A 22,738-nucleotide genomic window follows, 5' to 3' on the forward strand; every position below is an offset into this window, starting at 1 on the left:
CATAAAATTAATTACAAATCTTATGCATGGAAACATAAATTAAAAGAGAAGAAATCATCATTCTTACATTGATATTTCGGATCAAAAGGGCACAAGAGAGTTCTCCTACTCACTTGTTCTTCAGCTCTCCTAAAATGGATGAACAAAAGGATTCAAGTATAGAATCCCTCCCAAGGAATAATACCCAAGATAACCCCTTAAAAGATAAATATTATTTAACTAGAACAATATAAATTTTACAAAAAATTTCCCAAAATATTTATATTGGTCTCCATTATTTCGGTATAGAGAAAAGAATTTTAGAAGTTTTTATCTCTCTAATTTCTCATAAGATGTAGAGAGGAATTTATTTTTCTTACTCTAGAAAAATTATGTGTAGTATGAATGAAAAATTAGAGAGTAAAAACTCTCTAAATTGGTCTTAGGAAACCGGTGGGAGGAGGGATTGGGGAGCCAATGCATGGGCTTAATTCTCTAATCAAGAAATAGGCATGCAAGGCTAGGTGTTTTAAAGTGTAATCATGTTGTTTTCACTCAATAAATTAAACATAATTTAAACACCCAACTCCCTCCAATATTTCGGTCTACATGGGATAAAATGGATTCCATTTTATCTTTGTCAATTTGTCAATTTGTCACATGTCACAAGACATGTAAAATTGTCATGTATTTTTAACATATTAAAAATCAACGTATTAATAAAATACGTCATGTACAAAATCGACTTAGTAATTCACAATTACTTGTACCAAAATACTTTACCAATTATAAATTACAACATCTTGTATTTATAATAAATTATTCATTTAGTTCAATTGTTTCCGTAAACAATAATTTCATCTAAGCAATAATACAATTTGATTACTTAGACCGTCGTGGATTGGACGTCCATTGTGTTCCTAGAGTCGATTCTTTTGACTATCGACTGTCTCTTGAGATTAAGGCAGTTTTTGGGTGACTTTGGTTTCTTTCTCATGGTCGACCGTAACAGGAGGCTAAGCAGATTTTCACTGGGTCATTTCATACTATGCTTATATCTACAGGATTCGAGTTGAAGAAAATATCCAACCTTTATCAGGTTTAGTTATTTCTTAGGGCCACTCGAGGAGTTGTAACTGAAATGCATGGCCATGCTCGAATGATGATTCGTTTATCAGTTAAGTTACTCTCTAGTCGGGAAAACCACTCTTGATATTGATCACTTGTAAAATACGACCTTTGTGAATACGGATTTTGCAAATTGTTTTACATTGAGTGGGAGAAATTTTAGGATATGAGAATCGGTTATCGCACATACACTTTTGAGGACAAGTGGGAGTTTGTTGGAGCTTGTGTCCTCCACAGTTAGTGTGATAACATATATAAATCCCTTATAGGTTCACAAGGGTATACTTAGTATTTTATCAGTTGATTAACGTTTACTTAATAACGGTTGGCTTGCTAGAAGTTTGACGTTATTATCATACTGATTGCGGTGATCAACTGGTCCCTAAAAGTCACACCTAAAGGATGTGTTTGAGAGATGTGATTATGGAAATATAATCACATTGATGCCTTATATGACTAAAAGGTTAGTCCATGTATTTGACTAAACAGTTAGTCAATGTGATGATGAGACGATTATTTAATACAATTAAATAATATTTGCTGAGACGAATTAACTGTCAATTCGTAAATTGAATATAATATGTTATATTTAATTAATGTATATAATGTTAGCTTAAACGAATTAAGATGTTAATTCGTAATTAAACGTAACCAGTTATATTTAATAAGCAAATTATAAATATGCGAGATTTATAATTAATGTATATATTATACGATATTGTCATAATAAATGTTGACAGACCGGTATTAATAAATCGACTGCAAACTGTTGTTTGTGGACTTATTAAATACATGTTGACAAAATTGACAATTGATAAAAATAATACACATTATATAAATTATGATAACTACCAAAAATAAAGAGATTTTTCTCTCCTTATTTGAGGTGTAACACGGCTCAAAAGAAAAGAAAAGAGAAAAAAAATAATCTTCCCCATTTCTCCCCTTTTCGGTTATATTAGGTGAGAAGTTGGATCATTTTGACTCATTCATTTTTGACCTAATTCATTCATCACACAAAAACCCTAAAAAATTAATCAAAAATTAGGGATCTCATTCTAGCAAATTGAGAGGCATTTCTCAAAGCATTTTGGGTGCAACGATTAGGAGAATATCGATTTCGATATTGTTCTTAGGCCGAATTTGCTAGGACTAAAGGTTAATTCTAAATCTCTACTCCTTTTGTTTATGTAAATTCGTTTATGACTAGTTTTTCATAATTATAATTTCGTTATAATCCGAATTTCTTAGAGGAAGTATACCGATATTTCCCACAGTGTGATGTACTGAACAACAACCTGGTGTTGAGCAGCTTCCACAAGGTCTTCCAGAAATAACTCATGAACTTGACATCTCTGTCTGAGACTATGGTTTTAGGGACCCCATGTAGCCTGGCAATATTAGTGAAATAAAGCTCAGCAACACTCACAGCATCCTCAGTTTTCTTACAGGCTGTGAAATGAGCCATTTTGCTGAACCTGTCAACTACAACCATTACTGAATCATTCCCCCTTGAAGTCCTGGGTAAGGCTATGATAAAATCCATGCTCACATCCTCCCATAGTTTGTTTGGTACTGGTAATGGTGTATAAGGGCCTCCTTGGAAGGAGCTCTTACCCTGCTGGCAGATGGAGCATTTCCTGAGCATCACCTGGACATCTCCCATCATTCTGGGCCAATAAAACTGTTCCTTCAAGATATCCAGAGTCTTTTGGACCCCAAAATGACCTCCTAATCCACTGGAGTGGACTTCCTTGATCAGTAGTTCCCTGTATGAACCTCTTGGAACACACAACTTGTTCCCATGGAACAGAAAACCCTTCTGAAGCAAGAATTTAGTTCCCTGAACCTTAGTCCCTTCGGTTTGAGCCAACCAATCTTCATAGAAATCAGGATCATCCTTGTATAGCTCTTTCATGAACTCAAACCCAATAACATTCTGTTCCATGTGGTCAGACTATCGTTTTCGGTTACCTGTCGTTAGGAGCACCTAGACCAAAACAATATTTATAACTTCACAAACTACTCTACTATTAGTAAAGGGGTAAGTAAAGGTCGGATCCCATGGGACGGGTATTGATGTAGGATTTTCGATTGCAAGTAGTGGTGTCTAAAGGTGTCACAATTTGGGTTGAGATAAGAAGATCACTAAACTAAATAACAATGTAAATAAACAAGCAAGATGATTAAGATGAGATGTAAACAATTGATTAAAAGCACTAGGGTGTCATGGGTTCATAGGGGATTCATGGGATTTGATCATACAAACATGTTTTCAACTAGATGCAAGCAATTATTGTTGTGATGGGATCGAGTTAGTGTATATCTTACAATCCCTAGGAAGGTTTGGGTCCCGGAGCCGAATCGATTAGATTGTACAACACCTACAAGTCGACTTAATCCTCCCTATGCAACAATATGCATGGTCTAATGAGACTCGAGTTTGTTTATGTCTTACAAGTCTCATTGAAAAGATAAGTGATGGGTAAAAAATGCAAGGATTCATAGGCTCGCATTTCATCAAACATAACATGTGCATAAGTTGAAATCACAACACGCAAGCAAATTAATTAATTATGAAAGCATATTAGATTAAGCATAAATCAATCCCCATGTTGATTTCCCCTAATTCCCCATTAACCCTAGTTAAGGAAACTACTCACTCATTATCAAGTTTAACATGCTAACAAGGTTGTCAATCATATTAACAAAGCAAAACATGATGAATAAATGAAGATGATTAACAATAATTAAAAAGGGATTAAGAGAATTATACCTAATGATGATTCCAAATTAATAAGCAAAGAATAATAGAAGTACTTGATGAATGATTGGAAGGTTGTCAATTCTCCAAATAAACCCCAAATAATCTTCAATTACCCAAAATAAATGATGAACAATAGAGAAATTAAGGAAATGAGATTTGTATTAATGCCTAATTAAAAGTTGATTACAAGATTAAAGAGAGATTAGAAGAACATAAATTATATTAAGGATTGTTGATAATCTAATTAGTACAATGGGGTATTTATAGTGGGGATTAGGTACATAAATTAGAGTTACTAAGGGCTTAAATGACGATTAAGACCCTTAAGAAAAATTGAGGAAATGCTCCTCTCGAAGAAAGATGCGAGTCTCCTTTTTGCTAGTCTTTCAGAAATATGCGCATCCCGAGTAGAACAAGGAGAAGGTGTGCTGTACTGGATGAGAATCCGAGCGGCCAAGGGGTCGGGACGAGTGGATTGTGGGGGTTGGACGAGCGGACGGGAAGGTGGGACGCTCGGATTGTGGAGGTGTTGGACGAGCGGGCATGCTGGAGGGACGCTCGGATTGTGGAGGTTGGACGAGCGTCCCGATGCTGCGACGGGCGGATTCTAGTTCAGCAAGCTTTTTCTTCTTTTCTTCTTTTCTTCTTCCAACAATCCTCAACGATCTTGTTGGAGATGCAAGGATCGTCTTCATCATTGCCCATTATTTACAAAGGCCTTCTAGTCTTGTCTTCACTTTGATGCTTGATCATTAGATTCGATCAATTTAGCTCCATTTTGCCATTAAAATGCAAGGTTTGCACTCCTCTCCTACCAAGGAAACAAAACCTCAAAGAATATGCAAAACAAAGGACTAAAGATAGTAAATGACCCAATTATGCACTAAAAAGCATAGGAACGAGGCTAATTCGGGGACTAAATATGCTCAAATATTGGTCACATCAAATATCCCCAAACCGAACCTCTGCTCGTCCCGAGTAAGGAGGTGACAAAAACTAGGACCCTTATTTAAACTATCCTACTAATATAACCGATATGAGACAATTAGCGGGTCTCACTCCGTCCCTTCAACTCACAACAAGACAACCATGAGGTAGGATGCCTTCTTGCAAGGCAAGGTGGGTCTTGCCAAAATGGTGACACATCCAAGCATTAAAGCACACAAAATCAAGTAATGGATGCATCTACAAAAGAATAGCCACTTTCCTCATCTAAGTGGCGGAAATTATCTAAAGGGGAAGCAATTCAAGGGTACACACTCCATTATAGATATGGTTTCTTCAAACTACTAAGCCTAGAAGGATACCAATAAATCACCTCCATGTTGTGTCAAGCTAGGGTACCTTTGTCCTCAATCGTTAAATGCTTTCGTCAAGAGTAGACTCCCTATGGTGTTAGAAACACTGGAGGATCGCGGAATTCCCCTTCTTGCCTAGACAAGAAGAAGGGTAGTCCCCTCTCTACCATGCACAAAAGTGTATACGATGGAAAAGGGATCAATAGTATTTGTGTTTCATATGGGAGTTTGCTTTGTTGTTGTTTTTTCCCCCAATTTCTTGTGGCATATAACATTTGAGAACACTTTCTTTTTGCCATTTCTTTTGATTTTTGGCATTTCAACACTTGACAACTTTCAACTTTTCTTTGCATTTCTCTTTTTTTTTTTGACATTTTCAAAGTCACCCCATTTGTAGGGAGGGTGCTTATATTTGAAGCATTATGAGACCATTTTTACTCCTCTTTTTTCTTTTGATGCAATTGCAAACTTTTTCTTTTCATTTCAATTCTTGAACTCAAATTTTGAACAATTTTTGTGCCCCTTCCCTTTGATGACAAAATGTGGTAGAACATGGATGATGGTTGCATGGTTTCAAGGGTCACCTTGGAATAAACGGTAGCCAAGGAGTTATCACACCACAAGGTACTCTTGACTAGGCCTTAATCCATGGGCCAAAGGATACTAGCATAACACACCCTAGGGTGTTTTACAAGTATTCTAACAAGCAAAGTCTTAAGAAGAAAAAGCATCTACAAGGGCCTATATACACTTGTCAAGCTTCCCAAATAGACGGTTTCACAAAATGTTTTCCTAAGTGCAACTATATGCCATGATGCAACTAACATTTATACAACCTAATGCATATGCTTCTACCAACTAGTGTGCCAAATAATCTAAATGCAATCCTAAATTCACATTGTTTTTACCGCATCAATCAAAATGAAGCCACATAGTCATTAACATAAAGAGGAAAAAGGAGATTGGAAAGATCATACCATGCGGTCTTCAATATCCTCATGTCTCGGATGTGACGTAGTCGATCAATGTGAAAAAGGATGCACAAACATAATATATACAATATGTACAAAACTACACTATAAAGGAAATGAACTTGTTTTTGGATTTTTAAATTTTTCAAATTTTTTTGTATTTTGTTTTAATGAAATTAAAGGACATATTTTTTTATTTTTCAAAATTTTTAATTTTTTTATCATTTTTGTTTTTTTAAAAAGGTCTAGTTAGAATTTCCCATCCCCACACTAGTATGGGCATTATCCTCAATGGCCAATACGATAGGAAATTATGCAATTTATATGAATATGCATGATTTGTAAGCTAAATGCAAATGATATATAAACAAAAGTGAATGCAAACTAAGCTATGCTATATGATGTATGGTTTTTGTTATGGTGGAGAGCATAATTTAGATTAGCTCCCAATGCATATGCATAAACTTCCCCAAACCAAAATAGACACTATTTCTAATGTCAAAAATTTTGGGGGAGTTCATGCACATAAAATGCAATGCATGAAACTAAAATTTGTCATTTTGGATTTTGAAAGTTGGGAACAATAAATATGAACACCTCAATGAAGTCAAGGTGTTAGTCCTCTAATGTTGCTAGGACTCCACAAAATGATCTAGATAAAATAAAAACAAGAGAAGTAGACAAACCATAAAGGAGGTGTAAGAATGTAGGAGCCTCCAAAAGTTTGCTAGTCCTCACCCATCGTGTCACCATCATCATCTTCTTCCTCACTTGAGGCATCATCAACCTCCATGGATGTGGAGTCATGTCCACTCTCACTTTCACTTTCTTGTTCTTCCTCACTTTCCTCTTCTTTTTGAACTTCTTCATCTTCACCTTCTTGGTCACCACTCTCATCAACAACCATCTCCTCTCCACCCGGTCTACCACCACTAGAAGTGCTAGGAAAGAATACCTCCTTATCCGCCCAACTAGGCAAAGGACAAGATGGATCGAGAAGTCCTTGCCTAGCTAGATGTAGGAGGGGCGGATATTAGGCCTTGTAAGCATCAACTCTATCATTATAAGCTTGTTTATGCATTTCCTTCATTAGTAGAGTCAAGTAATCATTTCCCGCCTTGGCATTTTCGGGGTTGAATTCGTGGTATTCAAATGGATAAGGTGGGGTGATAATGGAGGAGGAGGAGGGCTCGGCAACATCTTCCCCTTGGTGTTGAATGATGTATTCCGTCTCTTCGGAGAGTGGGAGAAGGTAGTTCGGTCTATGAACATTCAATCGGCAAATTTTGCTAGGCAAAGTGAAGGATCTAGCTTCATTTGTCAACCACCCAAATTTGTTGTCAAGAGTGTCGTTCTTGACCCATTTAAACTTTAGAACCATGGTGGGCAAATTGATAAGATGGCCTCCTTTTACCGGTGCATAAGTGTTGTTCTTGTTGAAATCCCGGTTAAAATGCTTAGCCAAATAGGTAACTAATCCTCCATTGGCAATAAAGGCCGTGCCTTCTTTGCCACAATCAACATTAAGCCATCGATCAACTAAAAGTCGTAAAGCATTGTATGGCTTGGTAAATTCTCTCCCAATGTTCAAAGCCGACTCAAGAAGGATAAAATCAAGTTTGGTAAGATGGTTTGTGCCATTTTTAGCTATCAAAGTATTCCCAATAACCTTATGCCATACTCTAATGGACGGATGGTGGTCTAAGAGAGCACGACAATCATGAAAACGTGTGAATTTCCTTCCGGAAATTGCCATCCAAAGAGGAGCGGGGTCATACTTGGTAGGCATCTTTGTAAATTTTGCACTATCACTAAGGCCAAATATCTTACCCAATTCGTCATAAGATAAGCATCTATCAACATTTTCAAGACGAAACTCAATAATGGTTCGGGTCTCCACCTTGGTGACTTTCAAAGAACTTAAAAATTCTAAGGTGAGGGAGGAGTATGTCAATTCTTGCATTGTAAACAATTTACTCAACCCCATAGACTCGAAAAAGGTCTTAGTTTGCTCACGGACACCCAATTTTGACAATGCATCTTCACATATGAACTTAGTAGGCATGATAGTTTTCTTGGCAAAGGAAATAAATTTCTTCCTATGGGAGTCGGAAGTGAAGATTACCTCCGGATAGTCGGCTAATTGTTCAATGACCGGAGTGGTAGAAGTAGTAGCTTCCATAGGAGGATTTTGTTCTTGAATCTCCAACCTTGCATCATGGACTACCAATGCCTTTGATGTTTGCTTATCAAGAAGGGCTTGTTGCCTCTTAGAAAGGGTCTTCTTTTGGGGTGCCTTGTTTCCACCTTTTGTTCTTGCCATACTCCTTTGCTTAGTTACACCAATGAAAGATTGAAATCTTCAATTTCTAGTAATGCCCAAATCGATTTAGGATAAATGAAAGTTGCCTTGTATCCCAAAAATCGGTTCAAAACTTGAAGATTTTGGTGTTTGGATCACTTGTTGATGCTAAAGGATTGATTAGTTTTTGTTTTGAGGAAGTTTGGATTTGATTTGGTTGATTTTGGTTGAGGAATTTGTTTTTTGTTGATGGAGAGGATGGGGGTTTTAGGGTTTTGGGTAGTGTTTGTGTTTTGAAATAATGAAAATGAATGGGAAAGGAGGGTTTAAAAGACCTGTTGGTTTTTGAAATGAAGAGGGAGACAAGCGGACCTAGTGTCGGGACGCTCGGATTCTTCAAAAATTGGGTTCAGGTAAAGACGCCATGGGACGAGCGGATTGCAGGAAAGACGAGCGGATTCCTTGGCTGAGACGAGCGTCTTTGGCTCAGGACGCTCGGATTCCTTTCTAGTGAAAGATCCCAGATTTTAGTAGTAAAACGACGAGCGTCTTTTCTGTTGGACGACCGTCCTGACTGAGACGAGCAATTTCCTGGCTTGTACGCTCGGATTCTCAGTCAGACCCAAAATATATTTTCTGCAGTTTCACAAGACGAGCGTCTTGTGACTTGGACGCTCGGGTTCTTTCAGGACGAGCGGATTGTCCCTCGGGCCGCTCGGATTCTTCCTTGACCACACAGATTCAGGTCCATCTGTGGGTGCTTCGTAACCTGTGTCAATTCATTCTTCAATTCTCGTGTTCTTCATTGTAGGGGCACTACAAAGACATGAATAGCCTAGGCAATTGCTATCCCCACACTAAGGCAAAGCACTACACATCAATAAACTCATAAGTCCCTCCCTCACTTCTCTCAAAATGATGAAAATCTTGATCAAGACATAAAAATGTAAATCCAAAGATGACAAAAATGCAATACAATAATTGAAATGCAAGTTAGGGAGTTTTTTTTTTGGTAAAATGTGAGCTTTTGATTGAATAAATGATAAGGTTTACAATGATCCCTCTTACAATACTAGAAAACGAATGAAACAATACATTCAGGAGCTAATGTTTAGCATTCGTAACCAATCTCTGTCTCTAATCTGAACATCACTGCCAAGCTTTTGAACAATTCTGACTCTCATCTGTTGCATGATGCCAGCAACTATCTTCTCTGGGATGCTGAGTTTAACTTCCAGACGACAAACATTTCAATCCTGCCAAATTGCATACCAACAAGCCAATTTGACCATTCTACAAATTTTCTTCTGAAGCTTTGATAATCCAACATACTGACCATCCAACTGTATACAAAGCCATCTCTCAATACCTGCAATAACTTTTGAACTGTATGCACATACATTAAACAGATGTGCAACAGATTCTGCATGAGCTTCACAAAGGACACAGGTATCAATCATACACAGGCCAATACTATGCAGTTTCAGTCTAGTATTTAAGGCCTGTTTCTGAATCAACAACCAATCACAGAATGTTTAGGAAGAATCCAATTATCCCAAACCTCCTTATACCAATGGACAGGGGGGTGTGAACCCTGAATCCACTGATATCCACTTCCTACAGTATACCCACCAGGTGAAGCCACCCACTGAGTACCCTGAAAACCAGCAGCAAGCCTGTCCCTAACTTTGCAAATATTCCTCCAATTCCAATTGGAATCCAATGGAGGATGATAAGCATTCCAGTTGGCCCCTTTCATATACACATGATCAATCCATAACACCCACACTCCATCAGCTTTAGTATAAATCCAATTGACCAGTTTCCCAACACTTGCTATATTCCACACCCCTACTTCCTTTATACCCAGCCCCCCTTCCTTTTTGCTACAACAGACATTATGCCATGCCACCAGAGGGGATCTGCTATATTTAGAAGAGCCACTCCAAAGAAAATTTCGACAAATGGCTTCAATCCTCTTGATAACTCCTTTAGGTATTAGAAAAATAGATGCCCAATAATTGTGTAAAGTATTAAGCATTGCATTAATAAGAACAATTATGCCAGCATAACTCAACTTTTTAGCACCAATCCCTCTAACCCTCGAGACAATCCTTTCAATAAGAACATTGCAATCCAGTTTAGACAGCCTCCCAGGTTGAATAGGAACTCCCAGATATTTAAAAGGTAGTTTCCCTTCAGAAAACCCTGAGACCTGCACAATATCTTATTTTATCCAGTCAGCAACACCATTAAAAACAACCTCAGACTTAGATGCATTAACCTTAAGCCCAGAAGTAGCAGAAAAAGTAGCAAGAACCCTGAGTACAAGCATAATAGAGTTGACATCCCCCTTGCAGAACATGAGGAGGTCATCGGCAAACAATAAGTGAGTAAGCTTCAAACTCTTGTACAAGGGATGAAATCTAAATGGCCAAATGCTAACTGCATAATCCATAACTCTAGAAAGATACTCCATACAGAAACAAAAGAGGAGAGGGGAGATAGGGTCCCCTTGCCTTAATCCCCTCCTTCCTCTAAAGTAGCCAAAATAAGCTCCATTCAAATTAAGAGTATAAGTAGTAGTAGAGATACAAGTAATGATCATGTGTCTAAACTTCTCAGGAAAGTCCAAAGCCTCTAGCATCTGACCAATAAACTCCCATTCTATGGAGTCATAAGCCTTCTGCAAGTCAAGCATAAACATACACCTAGGAGAAGTCTTACCCCTATTATACATCCTGATCAAGTCCTGACAAATCAGTATATTCTCAAGGATACTCCTATTTTTGACAAAAGCCCCTTGGCTCCTATTGATAATGTCAGGTAACACTAAAGCTAGCCTATTGCATAGAATTTTAGAAATAGCCTTGTAAATAACATTACAGCAAGAAATTGGTCGAAAGTGTGTCACACTAGTAGGCCTATCAATCTTAGGGATCAAGGTAATAACAATAGAGTTAATCTGAGTGAGCAGTTGCCCAGTCTCAAAAAAATTCAAGATGACTCCACTTACCTCATCCCCAATCACACCCCAAGCATCCCTAAAGAACTGACTAGAGTATCCATCAGGTCCAGGAGACTTTCCAGAGGGAATGCTAAATAAACTCTGCTTAACTTCCTCCACATTAACTGGCTTGGCAAGAATAGCAACATGATCCTCAGTACAACAATTCCCTCTTCTAACCACATTAAAAGTCACATCAACAGTATTAGTCTGGGATCCCAGTAATCCCTGATAATACTCCAGGAAAGCATTTTGTATGGCATGTCCTTCAGTACAGGTAACACCCTCCTTATTCTCAATCTGAAATACCTTATTCAAACTATTTCTTTTTTTAATGGCATGATGGAAATAAGAAGTATTCAGGTCCCCTTCCAAAGACCATTGAACTTTGGCTTTTTGAACTAGAAAACTGTCTCTAGCCACAATCATTTCCCTTTAATCCTTAGCCAAATCCATCTCCTGTTGCATTAACTCAAGATCACCAGGGTTTAGGACAAGCTCCTTCTGAAGGTTCTCCAAGGCAATACTAGCAATGTTAGTATTATTCTCAATATCAGTAAAACAAGTTTTGTTCAATTGCTTTAAGGCAGGTTTCAGAGCCTTCAATTTCTTAATAACCACAAACATTTTTGTACCTCTTATACTTTGATTCCAGACTTCAGCTACAATAGTTTTAAAAGAAGATGCAGAGCCCCACATATTGAAGTACTTAAAGTTCTTCCTACCTCCAAGTTCAATATTCCTATCCATGACAGTACAAGGACAGTGATCAAAAAGCCCCTCAGGATGGAAATGAGCAACACTGTCACCATAGGCATCCAACCACTCTTGATTACCCATAGCTCTATCTAACCTACTATAGACTCTCTCAGATGGTTCTTGCTTATTAGACCAGGTAAAGAGAGCCCCCGTAGCAGGGATATCCTCCATACCGCAAATTGAAACACAGTCCTGGAAGTGCTGCATTTCAGCATCAGAAGTATTACCCCCCAATCTCTCAATAGGAGATAACACAGCATTAAAGTCCCCTAGCCACAACCATGGCTTAACACAGTGAATAGAAATATCCTTTAATAAGTTCCATAAGGCAATCCTATCATTCAATCCATTGAAAGCATAAATCATTGTTAACAAAAAGCTCTTATTTTCAGTTTTTGAGAAGACCCTCTTATGGATATGTTGTGCACTATAAGATAAGAACTGAACATCAAAACAATTAGGTTTCCATAAGATCCAAATCCTCCCTCCCTTATGCCAACTGCAGTTGGTGGATATACTCCAACCATCACAAATAGAGGTATTCCTATTGAGCAAAACACTGGGTTTAAGTTTAGTTTCAAGTAACCCAAACAAACCCACCCCCTGATTGTGCAAAAACCACTTTACCACCTTCTGCTTATTCAGGTCATTGAGACCCCTGACATTCCAGAAACCAATGCTATACATTAGGAGGGTTGTCAGGGGGGTCTTTTCCACTATCCACTACCTCCACTACAGTCCCCCCAGGATTAGCAGAGCGGTTAAGAGCATCCAGAAAAGTGTAAGTGCTAAACTTTCCAGATAGCCTTACCCCAACCATATTTTCCTGCCTATTCATTCTAAAGATGTTCTTAGTAGGGGTAGACTGGACTACTGTAGTAGCCCTAACACCAGACAAAGGTGGAAAATTTGCAGGAGTAAGCATATTAGGAGATAAGACAGCAGCTACCTCCTTTGTCTTCTGTACAGGTCTCCAAATCTGTTTCTGTTGTTTAGTCCTGAGATTCTGAGTACTGACCTTGCCTTTCTTCTTAGCAGGCTTCCTACATTGTGAAGAATTATGCCCCATCCCCCCACAACTAGTGCAGGAGATAGGTTTCCATTCATACTCCACATTCACATTCACAACTTGCCCATTCTCATCTAAAAATTTAATGTTCTCAGGCAAACTCTGATCCATAGGCAACTCAACCATAATACGAGCATAACTCAGACGCACCTTATCAAGAGTATCCTTATCCTGTTGAACATATTTTCCCACCAGATTAGCAATACTAGGGAGACAGTTGCCCCAGAACTTAAGAGGAATACCATACATTCTAATCCATACAGGAACCACCTCAACTTTTTCCTTCACAAGTTCCATATCAACAGTCTAAGGTTTAATTATAATGGGTTTATTATCATACAAGTAGTAACTAGAATGGAGCAAGGCATCCTTACCTGCAGAGTTAGTAAACCTTACAATAAAAACGCCATTATCCATAAAAGAAACCCTCTCAATACCAAATTGATCCCATACACGATACACATAATCTTCAACAGCATCCCAAGGGGGATTTGCACCCATAATGTAACAGATGACAGAGTTTGTCCAGAAGGCTACCTCAGTTTTAATATCTTCGTGAGAAAATTGTAGCAGCTCAACAGGATCCTCCTCTTCAAGTATTGTTTCCATTAATGGTACATCCTTACCCCCCTTCCGCAAAAGCCATCCCTCAGACTCCACAGGATCTGCAGTACTAAGGTCCAAAACAGAGACACCTTGAACTTCATTCATAGCCCGAGTTTTACCAGTATCCAAAGACGAAGGAACCCTAAAGTTTCCATCTTTGGACTGCCCTGCAGTCGTAGAGTTAGGAGTAGTAGATTTTTGAGTTGTTTTAGTTGATCTAGATAGCAATAATGGCAAAAATCTATTTTGGGAAGTTTTTTTGACAGCCGTCATTGCAGAAAACTAGGTTAGAATTTTAGAGCTTTCTCTCTCTTCATTGATTCTCTCTCTCCTTTTCAAGCTACTATTAATTAAATTCCAAGTTAGGGAGTTAGAATATTTACAAATGGTGGTTTAGGGAGGACTCCACTAAACTCTCATCCAATGTGAGATGTCAAGGGGGCATGTTCAAGGTGTTGTTGATGTTACTCAACACCTTGAAGAAGTAGTCGAAAGCTTGCTCATTATCATGATAAAGATCCTCAATAGACCTTTGCACTTGTTGTTCTCCATGATGGTATTGGGTCATAGCATTACCAATATAGGGATTGAATATCCCTTCGAACTCATCATCCCAAAGACCGCATAATTCGTCTACTTGATCACTAAAAATGTCTTGAGTTGATAAAGACAACTCTCCTTCTTTCTTGTCTTGGCCAATAAGGCCTTCTTCTTCACTTGTCATGGGTGAGCTTTTCAAGCTCTCATTGTTGCAATTTCCTTGCTCTTTTGATGGTGCATCATCCACTTTCTTTTTCCATTGAAATTCCAACTTCTTCCTATCATCTTTCCGGCTATAGTGATCAACCATAAAACATGGCTCATGCAATCGGGGAGCTCTCATAGTCTTGTCAAGATTGAAAGTGATGGTTTCATCTCCCACTTCAAGGGTGAGCTCTCCATGCTTCACATCGATCACCGCTCCCGCGGTGTGCAAGAATGGTCTTCCTAAGATAATAGGAATGTTGGAGTCTTCTTCCATGTCAACAATAACGAAATCCACCGGGATGAAGAATTTTCCAATTCTCACGGGAACATCTTCCCATACCCCTAAAGGTGTCTTTGTTGATCTATCCGCCATTTGAAGTGTGATGTTGGTGCATTTGAGTTCTCCCATTCCTAGCCTCTTGCTAACCGAATATGGCATGACACTAACACTTGCCCCAAGGTCACATAAAGCTTTGTTGATTGTAGTGTCACCAATAGTGCATGGAATGGAGAAACTTCCCGGATCCTTGAGCTTTGGAGGTGAACTCCCTTGAAGAATAGGACTACTTACTTTAGTGAAAGCAATAGTCTCAAGCTTCCGGATTGATTTCTTCTTTGTAAGAATATCCTTCATATATTTTGCATAGGCCGGAACGTGATTGATTAATTCCGTGAATGGAATTGAGACTTCTAAATTCTTCACAATCTCCATGAATTTTCCAAGTTGGTCATCAAACTTAGACTTAGCTTGACGACTTGGAAAAGAAAGTCTAATCACAATGGGTTCCTTCTCTTTGGCCTTTTCTTCATTCTTCTTTGAAACTTCTTGATTGTTGGGTTCTTCTTCCCTAGAGTTTTGCACAACTCTTTCCTTGTCACTAGTCTCCACAATGTCATCCTCAACTTGCTTCTTTGGCTCTTCATATCTTGTACCACTCCTTAAGTGGATGGCACTAACCGATTCATGCCTTACGGGATTACTTTGAGGTGGTAATTGCCCCTTTTGTCTTTGAGAGCTCGAAGATGCTAATTGAGTCATTTGGGTTTCCAACATTTTTGTGTGGGCTAGGATATTGTTGATGGTGATGTCTTTTGCTTAGCTATCTTTTTGCATTTGAGTGAAGAATTCTTGTTGATTATTTTTCCTTTGGAGGACCTCTTTTTGAACATCAAAACCTTGGTCATTTTGTTGATTGTATGGAGTTTGATTTTGGTAACCTTGGTTTTGGTTGTAAAAGGGTCTTTGATTTTGGTTTCTCATTGGAGGTGGGGTGTATGTTGGTTGAAGGTTTTGAACATTTTGGCTTTTGTATGAGAGATTTGGATGGAATTTGATGTTTTCATTGTAATAGTTGGAATAAGGGGTACCACTCTTGTATGCTTGAAAAGCATTCACTTGCTCACTTGTTCCCCTACATTCACTTTGGTCATGTCCCAAAGTTCCACAATTCTCACATATTCTACTTGGAATTGATGAAGATGCCATGGCATTAACCTGTTGCTTTGGTGATTTTGAGGCTTCTTCAAGTTTAGCCATAGCCTTCTCAAACTTCAAGTTGATGGTATCAATATGAGCACTAAGTTGAGCACCCAATTGAGTAATAGAGTCCACTTCATGCTTTCCTCCTCTAGTAGCCTTGCGAGGTCTTCTATATTGTGAGTTATGGACCGCCATTTCCTTAATCTTGTTCCAAGTTTGATTATCGTCAACTTCGGTGAACATACCATTTGATCCCATGTTGAGAATGTTTCGGGAGTCTTCATAAAGACCATTCCAAAATTATTGTACCAAGAAACACTCGCTAAGTCCATGATGAGGACATGAGCGACAAGTTCCTTTGAATCGCTCCCAAGCTTCATACAAAGATTCTTCGTCCCTTTGCTTAAACCCGTGATTTGAGCTCTTAGCATGTTAGTCTTTTCCGGAGGGTAGAACTTTTTGTAGAAAGCAAGAGCCAACTTCTTCCAAGAGTCGATATCAAGAGTAGCCTTATCAAGGCTTTTTAACCATTGTTTCGCGGTACCAATTAGAGAAAAAGGAAATAAGACCCATCGAATTTGGTCTTGAGTCACTCCGGTTTGTGAAATCGCATCACAATAGTCACAAAAAGTCTCCATATGAGAATGAGGGTCTTCACTAGGCATCCCCCCAAATTGACTTCTTTCGACTAATTGGATAAATGCGGATTTTGCAATGAAGTTTACGGTCAAGTGTTGTGGTGTGGGAGTACCATTGGGTAGGTTCTCCTCGGTTGGTACGGAATGTGATGAAAACTTAGGCATTGTGGGTTGATTTTGTGGTGGGTTTTGTGTTGGGTTCTCCTCTCCTTCTCTTGCAAAAGGGTTGATGAACTCAATATTGTTTGGTTGAATATCCACAATATCACCAATACCTCTCAAAGTATTTCTAGCAAGTCTTCTATTGGTTGTCAAAGTTCTCTCAATTTCGTGATCAATGGGTAACAAGTTACCTTGTGATCTTATAGATATGCAAAATATCAAACAACTTGAAAACAATTAGTACAAACCTTGAGGAGTTTTACTTCCCCAAGGTGAAGAAAGACACAACTAATAACAATCAAAGAAAATCAAATCAAGTTAACACCGTCCCCGACAACGACGCCATTTTTGGTCGGACTATCGTTTTCGGTTACTTGTCGTTAGGAGCACCTAGACCAAAACAATATTTATAACTTCACAAACTACTCTACTATTTGTAAAGAGGTAAGTAAAGGTCGGATCCCATGGGACGGGTATTGATGTAGGATTTTCGATTGCAAGTAGTGGTGTCTAGAGGTGTCACAATTTGGGTTGAGATAAGAAGATCACTAAACTAAATAACAATGTAAATGAACAAGCAAGATGATTAAGATGAGATGTAAACAATTGATTAAAAGCACTAGGGTGTCATGGGTTCATAGGGGATTCATGGGATTTGATCATACAAACATGTTTTCAACTAGATGCAAGCAATTATTGTTGTGATGGGATCGAGTTAGTGTATATCTTACAATCCCTAGGAAGGTTTGGGTCCCGGAGCCGAATCGATTAGATTGTACAACACCTACAAGTCGACTTAATCCTCCCTATCCAACAATATGCATGGTCTAATGAGACTCGAGTTTGTTTATGTCTTACAAGTCTCATTGAAAAGATAAGTGATGGGTAAAAAATGCAAGGATTCATAGGCTCGCATTTCATCAAACATAACATGTGCATAAGTTGAAATCACAACACGCAAGCAAATTAATTAATTATGAAAGCATATTAGATTAAGCATGAATCAATCCCCATGTTGGTTTCCCCTAATTCCCCATTAACCCTAGTTAAGGAAACTACTCACTCATTATCAAGTTTAACATGCTAACAAGGTTGTCAATCATATTAACAAAGCAAAACATGATGAATAAATGAAGATGATTAACAATAATTAAAAAGGGATTAAGAGAATTATACCTAATGATGATTCCAAAATAATAAGCAAAGAATAATAGAAGTACTTGATGAATGATTGGAAGGTTGTCAATCCTCCAAATGAACCCCAAATAATCTTCAATTACCCAAAATAAATGATGAACAATAGAGAAATTAAGGAAATGAGATTTGTATTAATGGCTAATTAAAATTTGATTACAAGATTAAAGAGAGATTAGAAGAACATAAATTATATTAAGGATTGATGATAATCTAATTAGTACAATGGGGTATTTATAGTGGGGATTAGGTACATAAATTAGAGTTACTAAGGGCTTAAATGACGATTAAGACCCTTAAGAAAAGTTGAGGAAATGCTCCTCTCGAAGAAAGATGCGAGTCTCCTTTTTGTTAGTCTTTCAGAAATATGCGCATCCCGAGTAAAATAAGGAGAAGGCGTGCTGTACTGGATGACAGTCCGAGCGGCCAAGGGGTCGGGACGAGCGGATTGTGGGGGTTGGACGAGCGGACTGGAAGGTGGGACGCTCGGATTGTGGAGGTGTTGGACGAGCGGGCAGGCTGGAGGGACGCTCGGATTGTGGAGGTTGGACGAGCGTCCCGATGCTGCGACAGGCGGATTCTAGTTCAGCAAGCTTTTTCTTCTTTTCTTCTTTTCTTCTTCCAACAATCCTCAAGGATCTTGTTGGAGATGCAAGGATCGTCTTCATCATTGCCCATTATTTACAAAAGCCTTCTAGTCTTGTCTTCACTTTGATGCTTGGTCATTAGATTCGATCAATTTAGCTCCATTTTTCCATTAAAATGCAAGGTTTACACTCCTCTCCTACCAAGGAAACAAAACCTCAAAGAATATGCAAAACAAAGGACTAAAGATAGTAAATGACCCAATTATGCACTAAAAAGCATAGGAACGAGGCTAATTCGGGGACTAAATATGCTCAAATATTGGTCACATCACCATGACTGTTAGCAATGAATATATCCTGGACAGTGCATCAGCAACAATGTTTTGCTTTCCCTCCTTATACTTACTTGAGAATGTGAAGGATTGTAAGAACTCAACCCATTTGGCATGTCTGTGATTTAGCTTGTGCTGGCCATTGATGTACTTCAAAGCTTCATGATCTGAATGCAGCACAAAAGGTTTTGGTTTCAGGTAATGGCTCCAATGCATAAGAGCCCTGACAATTGCATAGAACTCTTTGTCATAAGTGGAGTAGCTCAGCTTGGCTCCACTCAGCTTTTCACTAAAGTAAGCTACATGCTTTCTCTCCTGAATCAATACATCTCCTATGCCAACTCCACTGGCATCACATTCTACCTCAAACAAACAGTTGAAATCAGGTAGCCTGAGAACAGGTGCCTCACACAGCATTCTCTTGATCAGGGTGAATGCTTGCTGAGCATTCTTAGTCCATTTGTATTCTCCTTTCTTCATACACTCTGTGATTGGGGCGGCAACAGTACTGAAGTTCTAAATAAATCTCCTGTAAATGGAAGCAAGGCCATGGAAGCCTCTCACTTCAGTGATGCTCTTAGGAATTGGCCAAGATTTTATGGCATCAATCTTATCCCGATCCATAGAAATTCTCCTCCCAGAGATAATGTATCCTAGGAACTTGATCTCAGAAGCCAAGTAGGTACACTTCTCTAACTTTCCAAACAGCTTGCTGCCTCTCAAGATTTGGAACACTTTCTCAAGATGGCTCAAATGTTCTCCTGTGGATTTGTTGTAGATGAGGATATCATCAAAGTACACCACATCAAACCTTCCTAAATGGGGTCTCAACACTTCTGTCATTAATCTCATAAAAGTGCTGGGGGCATTTGATAACCCAAATCGCATAACCAACCACTCATAGAGCCCTTGCTTAGTCTTGAAGGCAGTCTTCCACTCATCACCCTCCCTGATTCTCACTTGGTGATATCCTTGCCTAAGATCAATTTTAGAAAAGATCCTGGCACCACTTAACTCATCTAACATGTCATCCAGTCGAGGTATAGGGAACCTATACTTGACTGTGATGTTGTTAATGGCTCTGCTGTCAATACACATCCTCCATGTGCCATCCTTCTAAGGTACCAGTAGTGCTGGGACAGCACAGGGACTCAAGGACTCTCTTACAAACCCCTTGTTCATTAGCTCATCAATTTGCTTCTGCAATTCTCTTGTAGCATCAGGGTCACACCTATATGCAGGTCTGTTGGGGAGTACAGATCCTAGCACAAGGTGAATCTGGTTCTCAATACCTCTTAGTGGGGGTAATCCACTAGGCAATTCAGCAGGAAAGACATCCTGGTATTGCTCCAGTAATGGCCTAACCTTTGCTGGTAGTTGATGCTCCACATCTTCATGAATTTCCTTGGACAATAAGATGAGGACAGGCTGCTCTTGTTACATTTCCTTAACCATTTCTGCTTCAGATAGAAATAAAACTCCATTGAGTCCATCAGTCACACTTGGACTCTCATAGTTCTTCTGATTTGGTGGTAGAGGGGTCAATGTGATCTTCTTGTTACTCTGCTTGAAGGAATAGGTATTGCTCCTTCCTTGGTGGATAGAATTCTTGTCAAATTCCCATGGTCTACCCAACAACAGGTGGCAAGCATCCATAGGGACCACATCACACAATATCTCATCTTTATAAACATTGCCAATTGAAAATGGGACCAGGCATTGTTTATCCACCTTGACTTCTGCTCCCTTGTTTAACCATCTGAACTTGTAAGGGTTGGGGTGCTCCTGGGTGTTGAGATTGAGTTTATTAACCATGGTGACAGATGCCACATTGGTACAACTCCCACCATCAATGATTAGATTGCATACCCTTCCCTAAATGGTACATCTACTCCTGAAAATGAGGGATCTCTAATCCTCCTCCAATGGTGCCTGTTGAGAGTGCATTACCCTCCACAAAACAAGATTATGTCCTGTATCAGGGTGAGCCAAGACTTGTTCCTAGTTGGGTTCCTCCTCAATAGTTGCCTCCTCATTCACTGGCTCCTCCTCATACTCAACTGAACCCTCTCTTTCCCACTCCTCTACTTCCATTGTTGTCAATGCTCTCTTGGAAGGACAGTCCTTTCTGAAGTGACCATACCCTTGGCATTGAAAGCATTTGACCTTTCCTTTGGTCAGAGGTGGGTTGGACTTAGGGAACATGGGTGCCTTCCCCTTGTCTCCTCCAGTTTGGGACACTGGTTTAGGTGTCTCAGTAATCTTAACACCAGTGTAGGGTCTAAAGACAGGTTTGGGTTTAGGTGTGGCAGGTTTAGACTTTCCCATTTTTTCCACTCTGAGTGCCAAGTTTACAACATCATCATAAGACCAAAGTGGTTGCATTCTAACCTTAGTAGCAATGTTCTTGTCAAGCCCTTGTAAGAACCTAGCAATCCTTTGTTCAAGCTTCTCATTTATCTCACAATGTAAGGTTAGCTGTTCAAACTCTCTCAATTAGGTCTCAAGTGGTCTCTCATCCTGCCTAAGCTTTGACAACTTAATGAACAAATCCTGGGTATAATCCTTGGTAACAAATTTATCCAGCATTTTCTTTTTAAGCTTAGACCAAGATCTAATGGGTTCCTTCCCTTCCCTTAACCTCTGATGTTTAAGGTTGTCATACCATAGTGATGCATAACCTTTTAACTTTAACACAACAACTTTACAAGCCTTAGCATCATTGTAATTTTTGAACTAAAATATTTTTTCAACATCCCTAATCCATTCTAGTAAGTCATCAGGGTTAAGACTACCAGAAAAATCAGGAATTTTTACCTTCAGATGCTTGTCTGCTTGCTCAAAAGCCTCCTCTTGTATTTTCATGCTATCCTCAGAATCTGACTCATGACCAGGTGGTGGTTGTCCTCTCCCTGCTCCCATAAAGAACCCTCTGCCTCTGCCTCTTCCTCTTGGAAGTGGTTGTGTCCTGGGATCATGGTTTGGAAACCTCTCCATCACCACATGAACTGTGGGGAAATATCCGTATAAAACCCCTTAAAATTAAGGACTATAACGTAATTCATCATGTGATTAATTGTCATAAACGAAAAACAAGAGAAACGATAAAAGAATAAGAATCAACCTCGGGTCCTGTGAATTTCGGCCTAAGAACAGAAATCAATGTAGATTTCCTCCTAATCGTTGCACCCAAGATCGTCTGAGACTATGCCCCTTGTGCTAGAAATTACTCTCTAATTGCCTTGCAATATTGAGAGAGTTTTTGTGAGTTTTCTGATGTGAGATCTAGGATTTCAGAGAGAATGACTCCAGAACCCTAATTTTTGTGCAAATGAGAATGACTAGGTCAAAAGGAGAGAAGGCCTCTCCTTTTGTTCTATTCGGCCGAGTGGTTACCAAGGGAGGGAGTGGGCTTTCCACTTTCTCCTTATTTAACTCGTGGTCCGACTCGTTTTGCTAAATGTATATGACGAGTTTTAATTATAAATCGTCACTCGTTATCGGATAATAAAATATCGACTAGTAACATGAATTAGTCGACATATTAATACTTGTCCGACAATGACAATATTGTATAATTAATTAATTCAATATACATTAATTAAATATAACCGCTTATATTCAATTTACGAATTAACCGCTTAATTCACCTTAGCCATTATTATTTAATCCGTATTAAATAATTATCTCAACATCGCGTTTGACTAATTAT

The 22,738-nt window shown here is 38.9% G+C and overlaps 2 protein-coding genes and 1 non-coding gene across 3 annotated transcripts; 1 reads left to right on the top strand and 2 right to left on the bottom strand.

Moving 5' to 3' along the window:
• Positions 1-11,887: 11,887 nt before the first annotated feature.
• LOC141655102 (uncharacterized) lies at positions 11,888-12,577 on the bottom strand. The gene has a single exon (XM_074462201.1). The coding sequence runs from the start codon at positions 12,575-12,577 to the stop codon at positions 11,888-11,890; it is 690 nt and encodes a 229-aa protein (XP_074318302.1).
• Positions 12,578-16,438: 3,861 nt separating this feature from the next.
• LOC141619545 (small nucleolar RNA R71) lies at positions 16,439-16,544 on the top strand. Its single transcript, XR_012531736.1, has one exon. It is a non-coding gene; the product is annotated as a small nucleolar RNA R71 (small nucleolar RNA).
• Positions 16,545-20,142: 3,598 nt separating this feature from the next.
• On the bottom strand, positions 20,143-20,841 carry LOC141655119 (uncharacterized). Its single transcript, XM_074462217.1, has 2 exons — positions 20,479-20,841; positions 20,143-20,430 (listed from the first exon to the last, which is right to left on the bottom strand). The coding sequence occupies exons 1-2, from the start codon at positions 20,839-20,841 to the stop codon at positions 20,143-20,145; spliced, it is 651 nt and encodes a 216-aa protein (XP_074318318.1).
• Between the last annotated feature and the right edge of the window lie 1,897 nt (positions 20,842-22,738).

This window comes from Silene latifolia, chromosome 1, assembly GCF_048544455.1.
Source record: "Silene latifolia isolate original U9 population chromosome 1, ASM4854445v1, whole genome shotgun sequence".
Taxonomy (NCBI): domain Eukaryota; kingdom Viridiplantae; phylum Streptophyta; class Magnoliopsida; order Caryophyllales; family Caryophyllaceae; genus Silene; species Silene latifolia.